Raw genomic sequence first — 15,820 nt, forward strand, 5'->3', positions numbered from 1 at the left:
TTTTTGCAGTACCTTTAATCTTTCTGTCATCTAAAGTCACTTAAACAGTATTTGAATGAACAGCTTTTTTCCCCCACCTCTAAACAGAGCCAACCCTCCTACCTCTCTATGACATAGAAGTTGTCTCCATCGTCTCCCTGGTCGATGACGTGCTCCAGCGGCTGAACCTTTAACTCAAACATGGCGTCCAACACTTCTGAGAACTGCTCCTGGATGGATGGATGGAGGGAGTGTGAGAGAGACAAGGACGTCAAGACACAGCTGAGGTAGAGACAAACTGAGAGCAACAGTGTTGACGTGTGGAGTCCAACCAGAAGCTGAAAAATGGCCTCCAGCTCAATCTATTGAATTATCCCGGCGGGGAAACTGTGTGACAAAGTACACGGCGGAAAGAAGAAAGGGGCAATTTTTCATATCAGGACACTTTCTTCGGGTCTCTATTTTCCAGACAACACTGTTGTCTCCTGGGTTTGAGTCAATACCAATGTCATAGATTTATTAGACTAGATGCCGAGTGCTACAGGATTCACAAAGGGCAGTTCATTTCTAGTGCACCTTTTCAGCCAAAACAAACAAAGACATGATCACACAGACATTACTTTTGGAATTGATGTGCGGAAAACAGGCGAGGAGAATCTACTTATGCTCGAATAAAGGAGGGTTTTTTGCCTGGTAGTTTTATTACGAGGCAAAAAAGGACAAGCAGATTACGCTGTGTGGAGATTATATTGGTTTGTGATTCGATGCAGACATGCAAAGATGTTGAACAAATACCTCTGTGTCCTCTTTGTTTGTAGTGAATAGCATTTCTATCTCTTGCTAAAATGTTTTTGTACTAATTTAGCTTCAGGTAAGTAAATCCAATGCATATAGAAAATGCATTGGTATTTTTTAATTGCTGTTCGAAACTGTAGTTTGTCATGCTTTTTTTATTGTGTTAGAAAGTTCAATAAATTAATTCCGGCACTTGTATGTACAACAACCAATCCCTATGGGCATGAAAACACAACAAATCAAACTTTGATGTATTGGTTCATTTTATAAGTCAAGCCACCCATTGTTCAACCTAGCTGCTTTAAGCAATGCAATTATGCATGTCTGTCTACAATAAATCAATCGAAATAAACAGCTCAAAATATACAGCTGGGGGCAAGCACAGATGAGAAAGAACACAAAGATGCCATGTCTGTGACGCAGGTACACTTCATTGAACTGGGTACAGGACAAAACAAAACTAGTGGAAAGACGTGGCGTGGTTAATTGGAAACTTCATATAACAGTATAAAGTTAATATACATGTCCATTAAGTGTTGATCTACACATAATACAGGCGGCTAGTTAACTGAAAACCTCAGGAGAATAATAATAAATGCAGATGCTTTCAAGCTTTCAAACAGAACATGATACATCACCGAAGCTTTTCTGAATGCTTAAAACTTCACTGTGGATATCTACTTTATCTCATTCATTTAGTGCACAATCATGTCACCTCCTGTGTATGTGTCGTGAGTTGCATTTACTTGATCTAGTGTTTTGAAGAGCAGGATGTCTCTGCAGGCCTCTTGCAGTCTGCAGCGCTGCTCGTCTGTTTTTGGGTGAACCACTCTGGGCTCTGTGTCCTCGTCGTCATCGTCTGGGTTGAAAGCCTCCGCACACACTGCAGGAGAGACACAATGCATTAACATGGCACGTCAGATTACTGTTTATTTCATTGGAAAGAGCAAAAGATACAGGTAAGAAAGTATTCTTTTTTGGGGGGCATTTTCAAGCTTTATCTGATAGTACAGAGTTGAAATGGGGAGACAGAGAGAGAGGGGGGATTACACGCAAAAGGTCCATGGGTCTGATTTGAACCCGCGACCACTGCAACGAGGCCTGAGCCAATATGGTAATGCGCTCTACCGGAGCGCTCCTAAGAAAGTATTCTTAAGCCAAAGTAAGTGTAACTAAATGTATTAAAAAAACTACAAATAACATCGACAATAAGGATAAAAAAAATTAAATAAAAGAGAAACGAGCCAGCCAACAGGTTGCAGGCAGTTTAGGTTGTGACAACCTTTTCCAAAGAACCACCAATACTTGTGGATAGGAAAATAAATAATATAAAAACACATACAGTGCACGCACCAGGACAAGGACGTAATAATTTGTCATTGAAGGTATGTATGACTAAGCTTAATAGGTTTTTCCTCTGGAACTTGTAGCACATTAGGCAGGCCTGTCTACGGGATCACTATCAGAAAATGACTTTAGAATCAACATTAGATACCAGTTAACAAAGTATTTCTTTATCACTTCAACTAGTTAATAAATAATTGCATAACTTTTAATCCGTTTATCTCCTTACTGAACTGAGCTGAGAGGTGCAATGTTATTTACACAAATACACATTAACAGATGCTCATTGGCCCTCATTTATCAAACTTGCGTGGAAACTGGTGCAGATTCTGGCGCAAATACCTCCCTATGCCAGGTATCGCGTGGGATTTATCAAACAGTCGTATCTCGCCAATCTCGGCGTACGCCAGGCCATTATTGATAAATGCGGCGGCTGAAAACAATCGTATCACGCCCCTATATTTTCTCAGTTTAGAGGCCTCACCCAGAGGTTTTACGACATGGATATGCTTATTACGGCACAGAAGAGGAACTTCTCTGAAGTAGAAATTGACAAAATAACAGCGAAAAAAAAAAAAAAGAGTTTCATTTCGGAGCATTACAAGCGGCATCAAAGAACGACAGAAGGCAGCAGTTAGGAAGGAAATAACTCCTGCGGTCAACAGCGTTGATGTTGACAACAAACGATCTCCAGCGCTCAAATGCTATAAAACAGCATATACAATTATATGTCGCCATTTCTTTACATAGATGAAGAAAATGTGGTCTGACTCAAAAATCGCCACTAAAAAAAGCGTGTTGCTGTTCTGAAATGCAACCAACGTGCGGGCATAATATAAGTGGTAGAGGAGAAAAAGACGCACCAACTGTCCGATAATGGTCCCCATAAAAGAAATACACGTCTGCAGAGATTTGAATGATTAAATGTATTGGCCCTTTTAGATAGCATTACTCAAAAGGGGTTTAAAAACTAAAAATAACACATTTTGCATTTTACTGTATGACAGCATGCGCTTGGCACGAGTGGTCAGCCCGGCCGTCAGCTGCACAAGCCGACTCGGCAACGATCAGCTGTGAGAGCGCCCACTGTCCTGCTGAGCTGCTCCACTAGCAGATCGGAAAAACGTGCCGGTTAACGGTGGAAATAAATCGCTCGTTTAAGCGATCAATGACACATTAAAAGAGGAACTAACATCTAAAAAGTGTGTCAAATAAATAAAATGTTAAGTTGAATGTTGTGCCGTGTATTTTTTATCATAAAGAGCAGTGTAGGCCTACTACATATTTAATACTTAGGCTAACATTTTGAATGAATGCAGCCCCCGTGCCTCAGTGTCCCTCCAGCTGCTCCAAGTCGAAGATAACTGCCCTTACGCAGTCCCATGCAGCGCTCCTAAGTGGCCTGTGTGCGCACTATTGAATCAGCTCTCCTACTCAGTTGCACACCATAGGCTGCACAATTTTAAGTGATTAATATCTTTATTTCGGTCTGAGCAAACACTGCATTTGTATTACCTTCTAATAATTGTCCAACAAAGTCATCGGCTACCCGGCACAGCCTGCACTGCGAGTCCATGCTGTTTACAAACTTGCGTACACGAGCTGAGAGCTGGCGTGGGATTTGAGCGTATCCTACGCTCACGTCCATATTGATAAATGCCGAGATTTGCGTGGAAATGTACGTACACCCATTTTTCTGATCTACGCACGGTTGATAAATGAGGGCCATTGTGATTCTAAACTGATCTAATCACAACCCTCACTATAGGGAAGGGTGAGTCGTAAACACACAAGCACGCATACGAAGACACATAGACACAGACAGACACAGACACACACGCACACACACAAAGAGAGGAAGATATTGTATAACAGAAAATGGCCTTCAGGAGACGCTAAGAGAGGGGACATCATTACTGCAAGACACCAAAGAGCCCAGAATTGAGGATATGACACAGACACAGCGACATGTATCGCCACACTGGATGACAAACGCCGACAAGGTCATTTCAAATTGTCATTACGGAACTGTGTTTCCTCCAAACACACTCCACTTCTCACATGGCATGTATCACAAAACACGTAGGAGTTTCTAAGTGAGTGAGAGTGAGTGTGTGTGAGTGTGTGTGTGTGTGTGTGTGTGTGTGTGTGTGTGTGTGTGTGTGTGTGTGTGTGCGTGTCTAGGTGTGTGTCTAGCCCTGACAGTAACGTCTTATCTCTCAACATTCATTCCAATCATGTTTGGAGCAGTGTGACCTCTGGAGAGTCAGCATGTTAACTGCTTTAGTTCAGCTTGATCTGAGCAGGTAGAAACAATGGAGCAAACACAGAAAGCAGGTACAATGTGAGCCTGGGTGCTTCGCCAACCAGAAAGTGAAGCAATTAAATAGGAGTCATCTAAAGCGAGGACTCGATACGACCCCAACACACAAGGGCTTAATGAGTTTATTAGAATAAATATTATGCTCTCCACTGGTATGAATACCATAGCAAATCTGATAGGGCAAAGTTGAGGAAAGGTTTATAAGCTCTTTTCTAGCACTTTCAAAAAAGTTAAACTTTTTCCACGAACCCCACAGCTTTAAATATATATATGGGGGGATAAAAAATATGATTATTAATTCATACATTGCCCTATCAGTAAAATAAATTATAAGTGTGTATATTGGCAATCACCTAACATAGCTATTGAAGCAAAAAAAAAATGTGTTGAATTTTTTAAAATTATATATATATTTTTTTAAGTTGTTGAAAAAACTAGACAGTATTTTATTGATGGCCTTTAAGTAAGTCTGGTGGTCAATATAGAGAGAATCCAGCATTTTCCAGCAATGTGTTCATTTCAAACCTTGACAACACTAGCTTTTTACAATCAAGCATTTTCCCAATCCTTCCAGACGCTGTCCGAACCCTGAAAGTGTGAAAGCAGATCCATCATGCTGAGCTTAAGTTGCAGGAATCTCTTTCCCCTTCGCTGCCAAAACGTCTATCCGTCCCTGGCAGGGCCATACCAAAACACCGGTCAAAAAACGAGCTCCAGTTTACAAGCCCTTAGTTGACTTGTAGGGCAGTGTGATCGACTCTAATGCAAATATGTAATCAAGTCATCGTGTCCACCGTGTTTCCGGGCCAGATAAAATAAATTGTCGATGCATATGACTGCGGTCTAATGTTTCTTCAAGTGAGAAAACAGATATTCTTAATAGCCTTGATGCTGTCCTCCTTCCTGAATGGAGTGTGCATGTCTCAACATTAGGTCTGTTCCCTCTACATCTGCTTCAAATGATTTAGCTCTGTTACGCTCTCAAGAAGCATTCCGAGATCAGCTGAGGACACAGTTCAGATAACTCTTAAAAACTTAAGTGCTGGAAAGGACCGGGAAATATTTAAAGCGCCATCCAGTTTAATCTTGCCAACACCTTAAGTCGTCGTGATTTAAAACTCCTGGGTCAGGATCTCGACTGGCTGCCATAAGAGCAGTTATTAAAGAAAGGCATTTGAATATGAAGGTTTTTCCAGGAGCTTCTGCAGTGCTTATTAACAGCTGCTGTTTGGGAGCAACAACTTTCACTTGAGGCTGTCTCGTCTACAAATTCATTCCATTTCTTAGAAAATGCTTGTGGAGAGGAGCAAACTGACCAAAATAAGTGAGTTAGCAGGCTTTTTGGGATATTCTGTGCATACACATTTCTCTAAATGACATAGAACTCAATATATTTGTGGTAACTGGAAATCTTCAATATTGAATGACTTAATGCATTATTAGAGACATATTTTATATGTGAAACAAGCTAATTAGGGGGCCAAGCCCGAGAAAGGCCTGGGACCGCGTTTTGCAGAGCAACGCGGTTCCATAGCCCTGCTAGGCAGGGAACCCTTTTGTTTTCGCTGGGACTTTTATTCTTATTCCTCCACCCTAAAACTTTGAAGATTTGCAGATTATCTTCCTTGTACTACCTTCTACATAAGTGATTATAAATCCAAAACTGTACATCGTATCAACACAACTTTAGACATATATTCGTGCTGCCCTAAGGAACATCCTCAAAAAGAATTGAAAAATTTCGCCCAGAGGGGGCGCAATAAACGCAAAAAGTTGATATCTTGTAGCTAGCCGCTTAAAACTCAAGGGAGACCATCACGGGGCATACCTCAGTCTATGTAAAAAATATGGCCAAGAAATATTAATGTGGGCGGGGTTTTTTTTGTGCCGGGAAATTCCAAAAAGTGTATTACAGCAGAGTGGCTGACAAGCGGAGTGGCTCTTTTTTTGCTCATAACTCCCCAATCAAACATCCCACATTCAAAAATTCTCATTCACTGAAGTATGCTGCATATTTTAGCATGGCCACGCCCATTTGCAAATGGTTAGATTTTCCGCTACGTTGCAAAAACTGTGTCAGTCACCAAAACATACTCCTCCTACAGTTTTTGCCCGATTTGGACGAAACCAAAATAATTATGCTCTACCGATTCCCATGAGCAAAAGTTGTATAAAGATTTTTTCTACGACCGTCGGAAGACCAAACGGTAGTGCTTTAAAGATTTGCGCATTAGCTACCTTGTACCAAACTGCTCCTAAATCCAAAACGATTCATCCTATCAACACCAAACTTCACACATGTGTTTGTCCTACGGTTCTCAGGTTGGTTCTACATTTTCGTTAAATTGCTCCAAAATGGGTCGCCAAAACGCAAAAAGTATACATCTCCTTATCCACTGCGATTTATTTGCCTTTTGGTCTATAACTCCCAAACCAAACATCGCACATTCAAAATCTTTACATCCCCGGATTCCGTGAAGCGAGGGGCCAGCGCCGAGGACGACCACGCCCGCTCCCGAGTAGCGTGGGAGGCTTGGCCCCCGTTCACAACTGCTTGCAGTTCTAGTTAACTTTGGGATTCGAAGTATCTCTATTTATATATTTTTGAAGTACTCAAACAAGTAAACTGTTGTTGTTGCCTTTGCCTATGTTCAATAGATTTCTACTTGTATAATTGTTGAACATTGTGGTTAACTAGTTTAGATTAAAAAAAAGTTTGAAAGGGCACAGGGCTATGAAAAACTTATTTGGGCACAGGGTTAACCCAGTTTTAACTACGAATACTGCTTTAAAGGAATAATTCAACATTTCCAATTTATTATCTTTTTGCCTCAATCAAAAAAAGTGACAGAAACCATCCCTTTAACTGTGTGTGCATTTTTGATGAAAAAATTGGCAAAGATGGCACATCCAAGTTAGCTTAGCTCAAACACTGGTAGTGAAGGGGGTCATTAGCCTGCATCTGCTAACAGTCAAAATAAAACTTTACAACATCACTAAACAATCCTGTGTGCTTGTTGGGACTTAAATATGTATCACGTTATGTTTTATAGGGATAAACGATTTTGGGAAAATATCTAATTGGGACATTTCTGACGGATATTGGGTTTCGATTTGGGAAAATATTTTTTTGAAGACAAGCTTAAGGACTGCAAGTCTACCATTTTTATATTTTATTAAATAGAGTTATAATAGCTATGAATCATTTATTTATTTGATCTTTTTCCATATTCATTCGGAATAACAGTCGCAAAGGCAGTGAGTTTCCCCTATATTAATTTTACAGCCGGGCTGCCCCGCTGTTGACTGTTGTGCCCGCTGTAAGGCTGATTGATTGAATGATTGATTTTTGTGAGAGAAGAGAAAAGAGAAGAGAGCATACAGCGCTCTGTTTTATCTCCAGAGTGCACTATGGACACCTCTTCATATTTATATGAATTAACACACCTAAAACACATTGCTGCTTGTATGCAATTAAACAACAATGGGCCCCTGTTGAGAGAGTTCCCTTTTGAAAGAGCCTCAGAGCTATTCTTTAAGAGCCCAGAAAGATTAAATGCTCTCAGGCAGGATGCAAGCTGTGCTAAAATCTAAAACTTTGTTTATGGACCAACCCGGAATTGACGAATCTTCCGAAATTTAGAGAAAGCTTGATATGTAAACTAGACAGATATTTTCCCCTGTTCGTCGCTGTGCAAAATGTAGTTTGTACTTAGTCCTCAAGAGACAATGGCACACAGACGCACAGGTTTGAAATGACAGCGCAGCGTGAATTTTCATAAAAAACTTTCAAAGCTATTTCTCAATTCTGGGGGAAACACTACTTCGATTCGAAAATCAATTAATCATTATCAATCAACCCTAGTGTGTTATGCACTGTATTGAAAAGTGTTTATTGTATTTGTTCACCTTTTTATATATGGATGAGCATAAAGTTAAGAAACACCAGAGGTTGGCAGTTTTTTGAATATACGGTATATTCGATGTATTACGGCTTAATCTAAATCAGATTTAGTCAATGACTATATCGCGTACATCTCACACAAATTGTTCTGTAATTCTTTTTTTAACTGATGCTGGAATGAGACTTATTTTCTCTTGCATACTCAATACAGCTCTCTTCCTTTCACACTCATAAAAAGGAAAAGAAAAATTGTTTGTGTGTGTGTGTGAGACGTAGAGGCCATGTGTTTATCTGGAGCCTGAAAGTAGAAACTGCTAACAGAAGACGAAGGGAGAAGAATTGCTTCATTACAATGTACAAGGGCTTCTATGTTTACGCACTGTGTGTAACTGCACTGATTGGGTGCCAGTGTAACATCGAGTTTACCCTTTTATCAATTATCTATGGAATAGAAAATCACACCGAACAAATGGGCCGACGAGTGCATGGAACATCAACATCTTATGATGCACTCTTCTCTCTTTTGATAAATCTACAACTAAAATGAACAAATGAGTAGCTTTTTCATTTAAAAGGCCACATATTATGCTCCTTTTCAGGTTCAAAATTGAAAAACTGTTTTCATGGTGTAGTGTCTAAAAGAGCCCTTTATATATTTCCTTTATAGACGTTTCAATGTGTCTTAGGGCCCGACCGATTTATCGGCCGGACGATTATATCGGCCGATTATCGCATATTTCGGAATTATCGGCATCGGCCGTTTTTTTTTTTTTTTTCAAGCAATCGTGTATGAAATGTATTGCTGCCCTGGATGTAGCCTAAATGAATAGCATTAATGTGGCCTATTTACAGCAGCAGCAGGTGTGTTGTAATACATTGGATTAATTTACACTTGACAGTTCCCCCTGCAACCAATAGCAGAGGCATTGGTCATCGCTTGACTGTTAATAATAATAATAATTTATAGAATTTATATGGTGCTTTTTTGTTGGTCATTCCTCTACATCATAGAGAATCATACATGTAGAAAAAGAAAACAAAATACAGAAAAAATTTAAATAATGTTTGAATTGGAGTCAGGTGTCATTATGCTTCCTTAAAGAGATTAGTTTTGAGTTGACTTTTGAATGAGTTTATTGAGTCTGAGATGCCCGATGTTTGGGGGGAGGGAGTTCCAGAGGGTTGGATGCAGTAAGATAAAATGCATAATGTCTGAATTTAGACATATTTGTTACACTTTATTTTTTTTAGACAATGCGTATTGCAACAAAGAAAAAGTTCCTGTACATATTTTCAAAAAAAAAGTAAATTTTTTTCAATATATAATTTTTTATTTTTTTTATCTGCCGATTTAGTCGTAATTTTTCTCTGAAAATAATCGGCATCGGCACTCCAAAATCAATATCGGTCGGGCCCTAATGTGTCTCCCTGAGGAACAACCTTGTATACCATAGAAACTACAAATGAGAACTTTTTTAATTAAAAACACAATCTTTTTGGAGTAACATCTCTGGGAAACATGATGAGCATCACAGTGACACTCCATCTTTATTGATGTACTAACAGGATTTCTACTCAGGGCTTAAAAAGGATCTTTATGTCTAACAACTCTAAACAAGGTCTAATTATTTTTATCAACAAAAAACAACAACTTTAAAAACCACTTTATTGACAACATTCTAACAACAAGGAACTCTATAACTAGATGTTTAATAGCAACACAAAAGTACAAAAAAAGTTGACAACCTGCTCAAAGTAACACCACTCTCTCTACGACCAGCCTTTACGGCACTTCGGTAGAGAATGGAGGGTCAACAACACACAGTGACAGTGGGCCAGCAGTGCAGATAAACATCCTGACACACCCAGAGCTTAATCAAAGTGCAGCTCTCTGTGACGGCTGACGACATTCAATTACTCATGTGTAAACAGTAGACGGGTACGACCAAGCGTGAGAACACAAGAGCAGCGTACGCACAAGACCACAGAGGCCAAGGCAGACGCACAGAGAAGCCACACTCGCAAACACCCGAAACACACCACAGGGATGCTTATTAACGCCCATTGACATGCACCACATACGCAAATACGCCTAATAAAAAAAGGGTGTAAACAGGGTTTTGGCAGTGACGGACACAAATCAGTAAATCTGTCATTTGGCCTCAACATGTGTGACACACACTTAATCGGTGATGTATGACATGTCATCCCTGGTGTGGGGTTACACTTAAGGGACATGACAGACAGACAGACAGACAGACAGACAGACAGACAGACAGACAGACAGACAGACAGACAGACAGACAGCTTACCTGACACTCTCCTGCTGAATCTGCTGGGTGGTGGAGCTGTGTAGAGAGAGAAAGAGAGGTGAAATTAATATAATTGTCTTTACATAATGACATTTAATATGACTTTGTGATAGCTTTGATTTCCTCATTACCTGCTAACAGAGAGTAATCATAAAAATAATTGGAGCGGGAAAAAAAGGGGGATTTAGAAAAAGGGCCAAAAGGCATACAGTGAGTCAGAGTGAGAGCCAGCATTGTAGAGAGAAAGATACAGACAAGATACAGGCAAGAAGAGGTGAAGAGATAAAACGCAGAACACGCTCAAAGACACAGGTGCATATGAGAGACAGAGCGTGACTAGGAGGACCATGAAATGAGAAAGAAAAAAATACATTCTTTATACACATGAATGCAATTGTGAGCAGTGCCCTACAGCAACCAGAATTATATCTCACACACACACTTTTTTCATGTCTGTGAAATGAAATAGAATATAACCAAAAAAGAAAATCAAACTTAAGCATTAATAATCGGCCAATGTAATAGGCAAGAGAAAGGAAGGACAAGTTAGAACAGTTCTTTCTCCAACCATGGACAGGTACCATATCTTTATTTTTGATGCCAGTATCAAATATTTCTGGTTTCATTACAAATGAGCAAAGAGGTTTGCCGTTGGTGTATGTGTTGACTGGTCGAGCAGCCTCAAGCTGTTGCAATACACTGTACGGATGCACAGATGCTGTTGGGACACAGCACCGAGATGGTACATCTGATGTCTGTCTATTTTAAAATTCAACATTCAAAAGGCTTCACAACAGCAGGCCAAACTGAAGGGTTCCCTTAAGCAACACACAGACACAGGAGAGCGGTTGAGTATCTGACCCTGATCTCTGACCGTATGGAGATTTCTGCCAGGGAGATGACACGCATTACAAATATAGCATTAAAAAGCCTGTCGTCACCGATCCCTGCTGTATGCTCTTTCAGACCTCGTTTAGCGCCCAACAGTGCTGTTCAGAATGCAAACATTGTGCAAATGAATTTGTTTATATTCACAGTAATACTTACTTATTATATGAGATACTGATCATGTTGGCCCACGAGGAGGCCACATGTCTCTTACACAAGACCAAAAAAGAGCTAATATACCGATTATGTGAGATAAGTATAGCAGCTGAGAAAGTAAAAAGAACAACCCTCTCTTTTTCTCCACCTCCACCTTTCTGAAAACCTGTGTTCAAAAACACAGGTCAGTCTTATCTCCCCGTATGACGTCATAAGGGGAAAGCACAGCCTCGTCATTACACACCTAACCTAGCACTACCTCCCTCTGTGATAAGCACACCCTCAGAGACCCCTGAATCTAACAGTTGGATTCAAACTGGCATTTAGATTCAGGGCCAATCAGAGCAGACTGGACCTTTGAGAAGGCGGGGCTTTGCTAAGATGGAACATTTCAGACAGGCATGAAAACAGTTTCTATTAGAAAACAAAATGACAATTTGGAACCTGAAAATAAGCATAATATGTGACCTTGAAAAGTAATTAATAAAAAAAAAGGTTGAAATGTTTTCGTCAGCATTCATTTCATGTTTCAGAGTTTGGTAATAATGATGACACTGATGATATAATAGAGGAGCCAGATTGAATCAATGTTTGTAGCAACATAGAGCCAAACACAGGAGGAACATCCTGTGAGAGGCAGAGGAGGCTTCCTGGAAATGTCTGAACAGCAGCCCTAATCCAGATTAATTTCTGGTCATGATTTCAGCGCAGTGCACTTGACACTAGACTGTATTCATCAGAGTACAGGCAGCGTGGAAGGACACCTCTGTATATGAATATGCATCACGAGATGCATGAAACGAAAGGGCTTTGTGTGTACAATGTACAGCCAACACATGGTATGTCAGCATTCTGTGTGTCCGTATCCTGACCTTGTGCAGTACTTGCATCATGCGTCTATAGTGTTATCCTGAACTTGTGAATGTGTGTTACAGGGTGCTAATTTACACACGCACAGAAGATGAGGCCAGGCTCCTAAACACCTGCTTTCTAACACTGGCCTGTTATTAGCCAGCATGGACTCGGCTCACTGTCGCACACACACGCACAACACACACGGTTTGTGTCTATTGCTACCTTATTACCATCCTGTCAGAGTCCATTAGATCTAGACTGTGAAGACAGGAGTCTTGGGGAAACTCACACATACGCACCACTTTTGCCTGGTCACCTGGGGAGTTGGGCAGAGTTTAACACTCTCCATGAAAAGCACTATTACTATCACTCAACACAGATCATACGGCTGCTGCTCTGACATCTGTTGCATTTGCAAAGGAAATCTTCTGTTTAGGCAATGACCTAGAACAGTCTAGTAAATACTAGTTATAGGTACATAGGAAATATGCATCAAGAGCAACTTCTACATTTCAACTCCATTTGTATGCATGTGTTAACTTTCACATACACACCAGGAATTCAGACCAGTTTGGCAAATAGCTCCAACTTCCTGAACCCTCATTCTGCCTGCCCACATGTTAGCCTTTAACGTTGTTTAAACCGTAAGAATTTACAGCACGACAACTGCCAAACGAGTTACAACCCCAAAAGGACCAAACACCAGCTGAACTTGTCCTTGGCAGAAAAAGGGATTTGTCCACGGGCCAGGGTACATCCTGACCATTAACCAATCAAAACAGAGCAAATCCATGGCTCGATTAAACAAGCTCCTTAATGGCAGCTCGTTAAACTGGCTCTAGTCTACACGGAACAGTGGCTTGTCTGTGGGTCTCTGGGTTTGTCACAAGACTTGTTGGTGAATGTTAATAAACATCGCTGGAAGTGCTGGAGATTGACACAGGAGAAATGTCTTATAAGTAAGACCCTCCAAATGATTCTGAACAATAGCATTTGTTGAGAGTGTTTCCTTTCATTAATTGATTAAACATCTTCTGGTGCATGTTGACATAATACGTTTATAGCTAATGGCCACTCTGGCCATATCTTTATACAATTCATTTAATCTTCTGAGGACATCTTAGAAGACCGCTGTATGCATCAGGAAATTACTATATGTTAAGAAGTACAAGTCATGCAAGACATACTATACATATTTCACACATTCAGAATGTATAACTCAACTGTAGATATACAATAGTTCAAAGTAGGGCATTTCACTGCTCTGTGATTGTTGTGTGCTAAAGGGCACGAATAATTCAATCATTCAATTGAGTAAAAGTTGCGGCTTTCCCCCCTCATGTGACATTTTACATGGGATGAGTGAAAACACATGACTCTTGAACTAACTCTAAAGTACCCAACTCTACACATAAACAAGATCTAGGCATCAGATGGTCAAACAGGTCAAATATCAAAAGGAAAAAAATGTAATAGAAAGATCTTCACTTATACCGAGTCTGTCCCTCCCTTTATCTCTTTGCTTTTACTTAAACTCTGTTCAAGTGGCAGTGCTCCCAGAAATCCTCCTCACAACGACCACAATGAAACCGTTATATTTGTCTGTTCAACTGTGAGGACAGTACAATACATGGTTGACTTGGATAACCTCATCACAAGCCACTAAAACATAAAACAACCTTCAGATTTAATTCTACAACAGCTTGATTCTTATAGAGGTAAAGTACAAACGACCTCTTCTCCTTTCCATTAACGTGTCAATTTCAACCCTCTTTCTACAAAAGGAATACAGTATTAGAAGTAATACACTCCAATGAGCTCAACGCTATTCTCAGTGTCTGTAGCTTCCTCCTCTCTGTCACTTATTGTATACCTCGCCCCCTCAGCTGTTTTGGAAGGAACAGACCTTCCTTCCCCCGTATCTTGCTCCCAAAGCTTCACGACTTCTCTGCCTCCATCTTCTCTTTAGCATCCAACTTTAGAGTCTAACTTTATCTCCTTAGCGACAGGACATAGATCTGTCTCTAGGCATTGGTTGCAGAGGATCGTGACAAGATGAAGAAAAGCTGAGACCATTGCATGATATATTTCCTCATTTAATGTCTTGACCTGTGTTCATGTCAACCCAAATAGCAGTGATTAGCCAGTAGCCTCCTGTTCCGTGCTGGTTCATAGTAAGGTTATACTTTGGCAGGCAACTACACCAGACTGCAGGCCGTCATTCACAGCTAAATTATACGCCGACTGAATTTTCTTAGGTGACATTGTGTCTACTCATGTCACCAATATGTAATTTCCGATATGAATGAACGTAAAAAAAAATGACTAGAGCAACAATTACAGAAACACCTCTTCTTTTATTTCCACTAATTGTTGACAGTTTGTCTTTTAATGAAGGTTGAATTGAGTCTTCTTCACAAATAACAATCAAATCAGCTGTTTTTGCACAGCTCCCCTCCCATGCTACCTGTTGTGCTCTCAAAGTAATGCCCAGTTGAGCAGTGTGGTGGCAAAACTATGACGAATGTGTCTGGTAAGTTACAGTGCGTTTTCACATGTAATGGCAAAGCAAGTCAGAGCCTGTGCTACCAGATTACCCCTAACCTGAGACTGATCTTTGACCAAATGAAGAATATGGACGCAAGAAATAACAGTCATGTGTTGCAAAACTCTATAAGGGCTCTGGTAAAATATCGATATGGCATATTATCTGGATATTTATTTTTGCGATATCTGTATCGTATTGTCAGATCCAGAATCAATATTTTAGGGAAACAAATTCAGATTTTAAACAGGTTGTGAACTACAACCTCCGCTCAGGCCAGTTGCCTACAATTGCCAGGTTTAAAAATTTGAATTAAGTTTGCGCTTAACTATCAATATAATGTCATGAATTAAGACAACTCACATCTTACAAAGCAACTTGTTTTTCAGCTTTGTTTTTACATTGTCTTTGAACTATGTGGAATATTGCAACATATCGCAATATGCATTGTATCCCAATGTATTGTGATATATCAAATCGTGAGCTATGTATCGTGATGCCTATCGTATCGTGAAATCCTTGCCTATACACAGCCCTGATGCCTATTCACCATGATTCCCATTTTTTAAAACCTGGACCTCTTTTCATCCTTCACTGCTGAAAATCTAATGTTGTTGCAGTATGTCCTCTAACTAAATTAAAACCTTTTTCTTCAATAATTATTTTCCTTTTGAACAGCTCTTCCCCCTGACCTTAACCTTTTGATTCTATCGTCTTTC

At 40.1% G+C, this 15,820-nt stretch overlaps 1 protein-coding gene across 1 annotated transcript in view; it reads right to left on the bottom strand.

Annotated features, from left to right (window-relative positions):
* Positions 1–15,820, bottom strand: part of prkar2aa (protein kinase, cAMP-dependent, regulatory, type II, alpha A) — a 48,554-nt gene that overhangs the window by 8,887 nt on the left and 23,847 nt on the right. The window contains exons 3-5 of the mRNA XM_080031911.1: positions 10,658–10,693; positions 1,521–1,657; positions 103–209 (exon numbers count right to left, since the gene is read on the bottom strand). Of these exons, the coding sequence (XP_079888037.1) occupies positions 103–209; positions 1,521–1,657; positions 10,658–10,693 (280 nt within the window). The remainder of the gene's footprint in view (positions 1–102; positions 210–1,520; positions 1,658–10,657; positions 10,694–15,820) is intronic.

This window comes from Ammodytes marinus (assembly GCF_949987685.1).
Source record: "Ammodytes marinus genome assembly, chromosome: 7".
Lineage (NCBI taxonomy): Eukaryota > Metazoa > Chordata > Actinopteri > Uranoscopiformes > Ammodytidae > Ammodytes > Ammodytes marinus.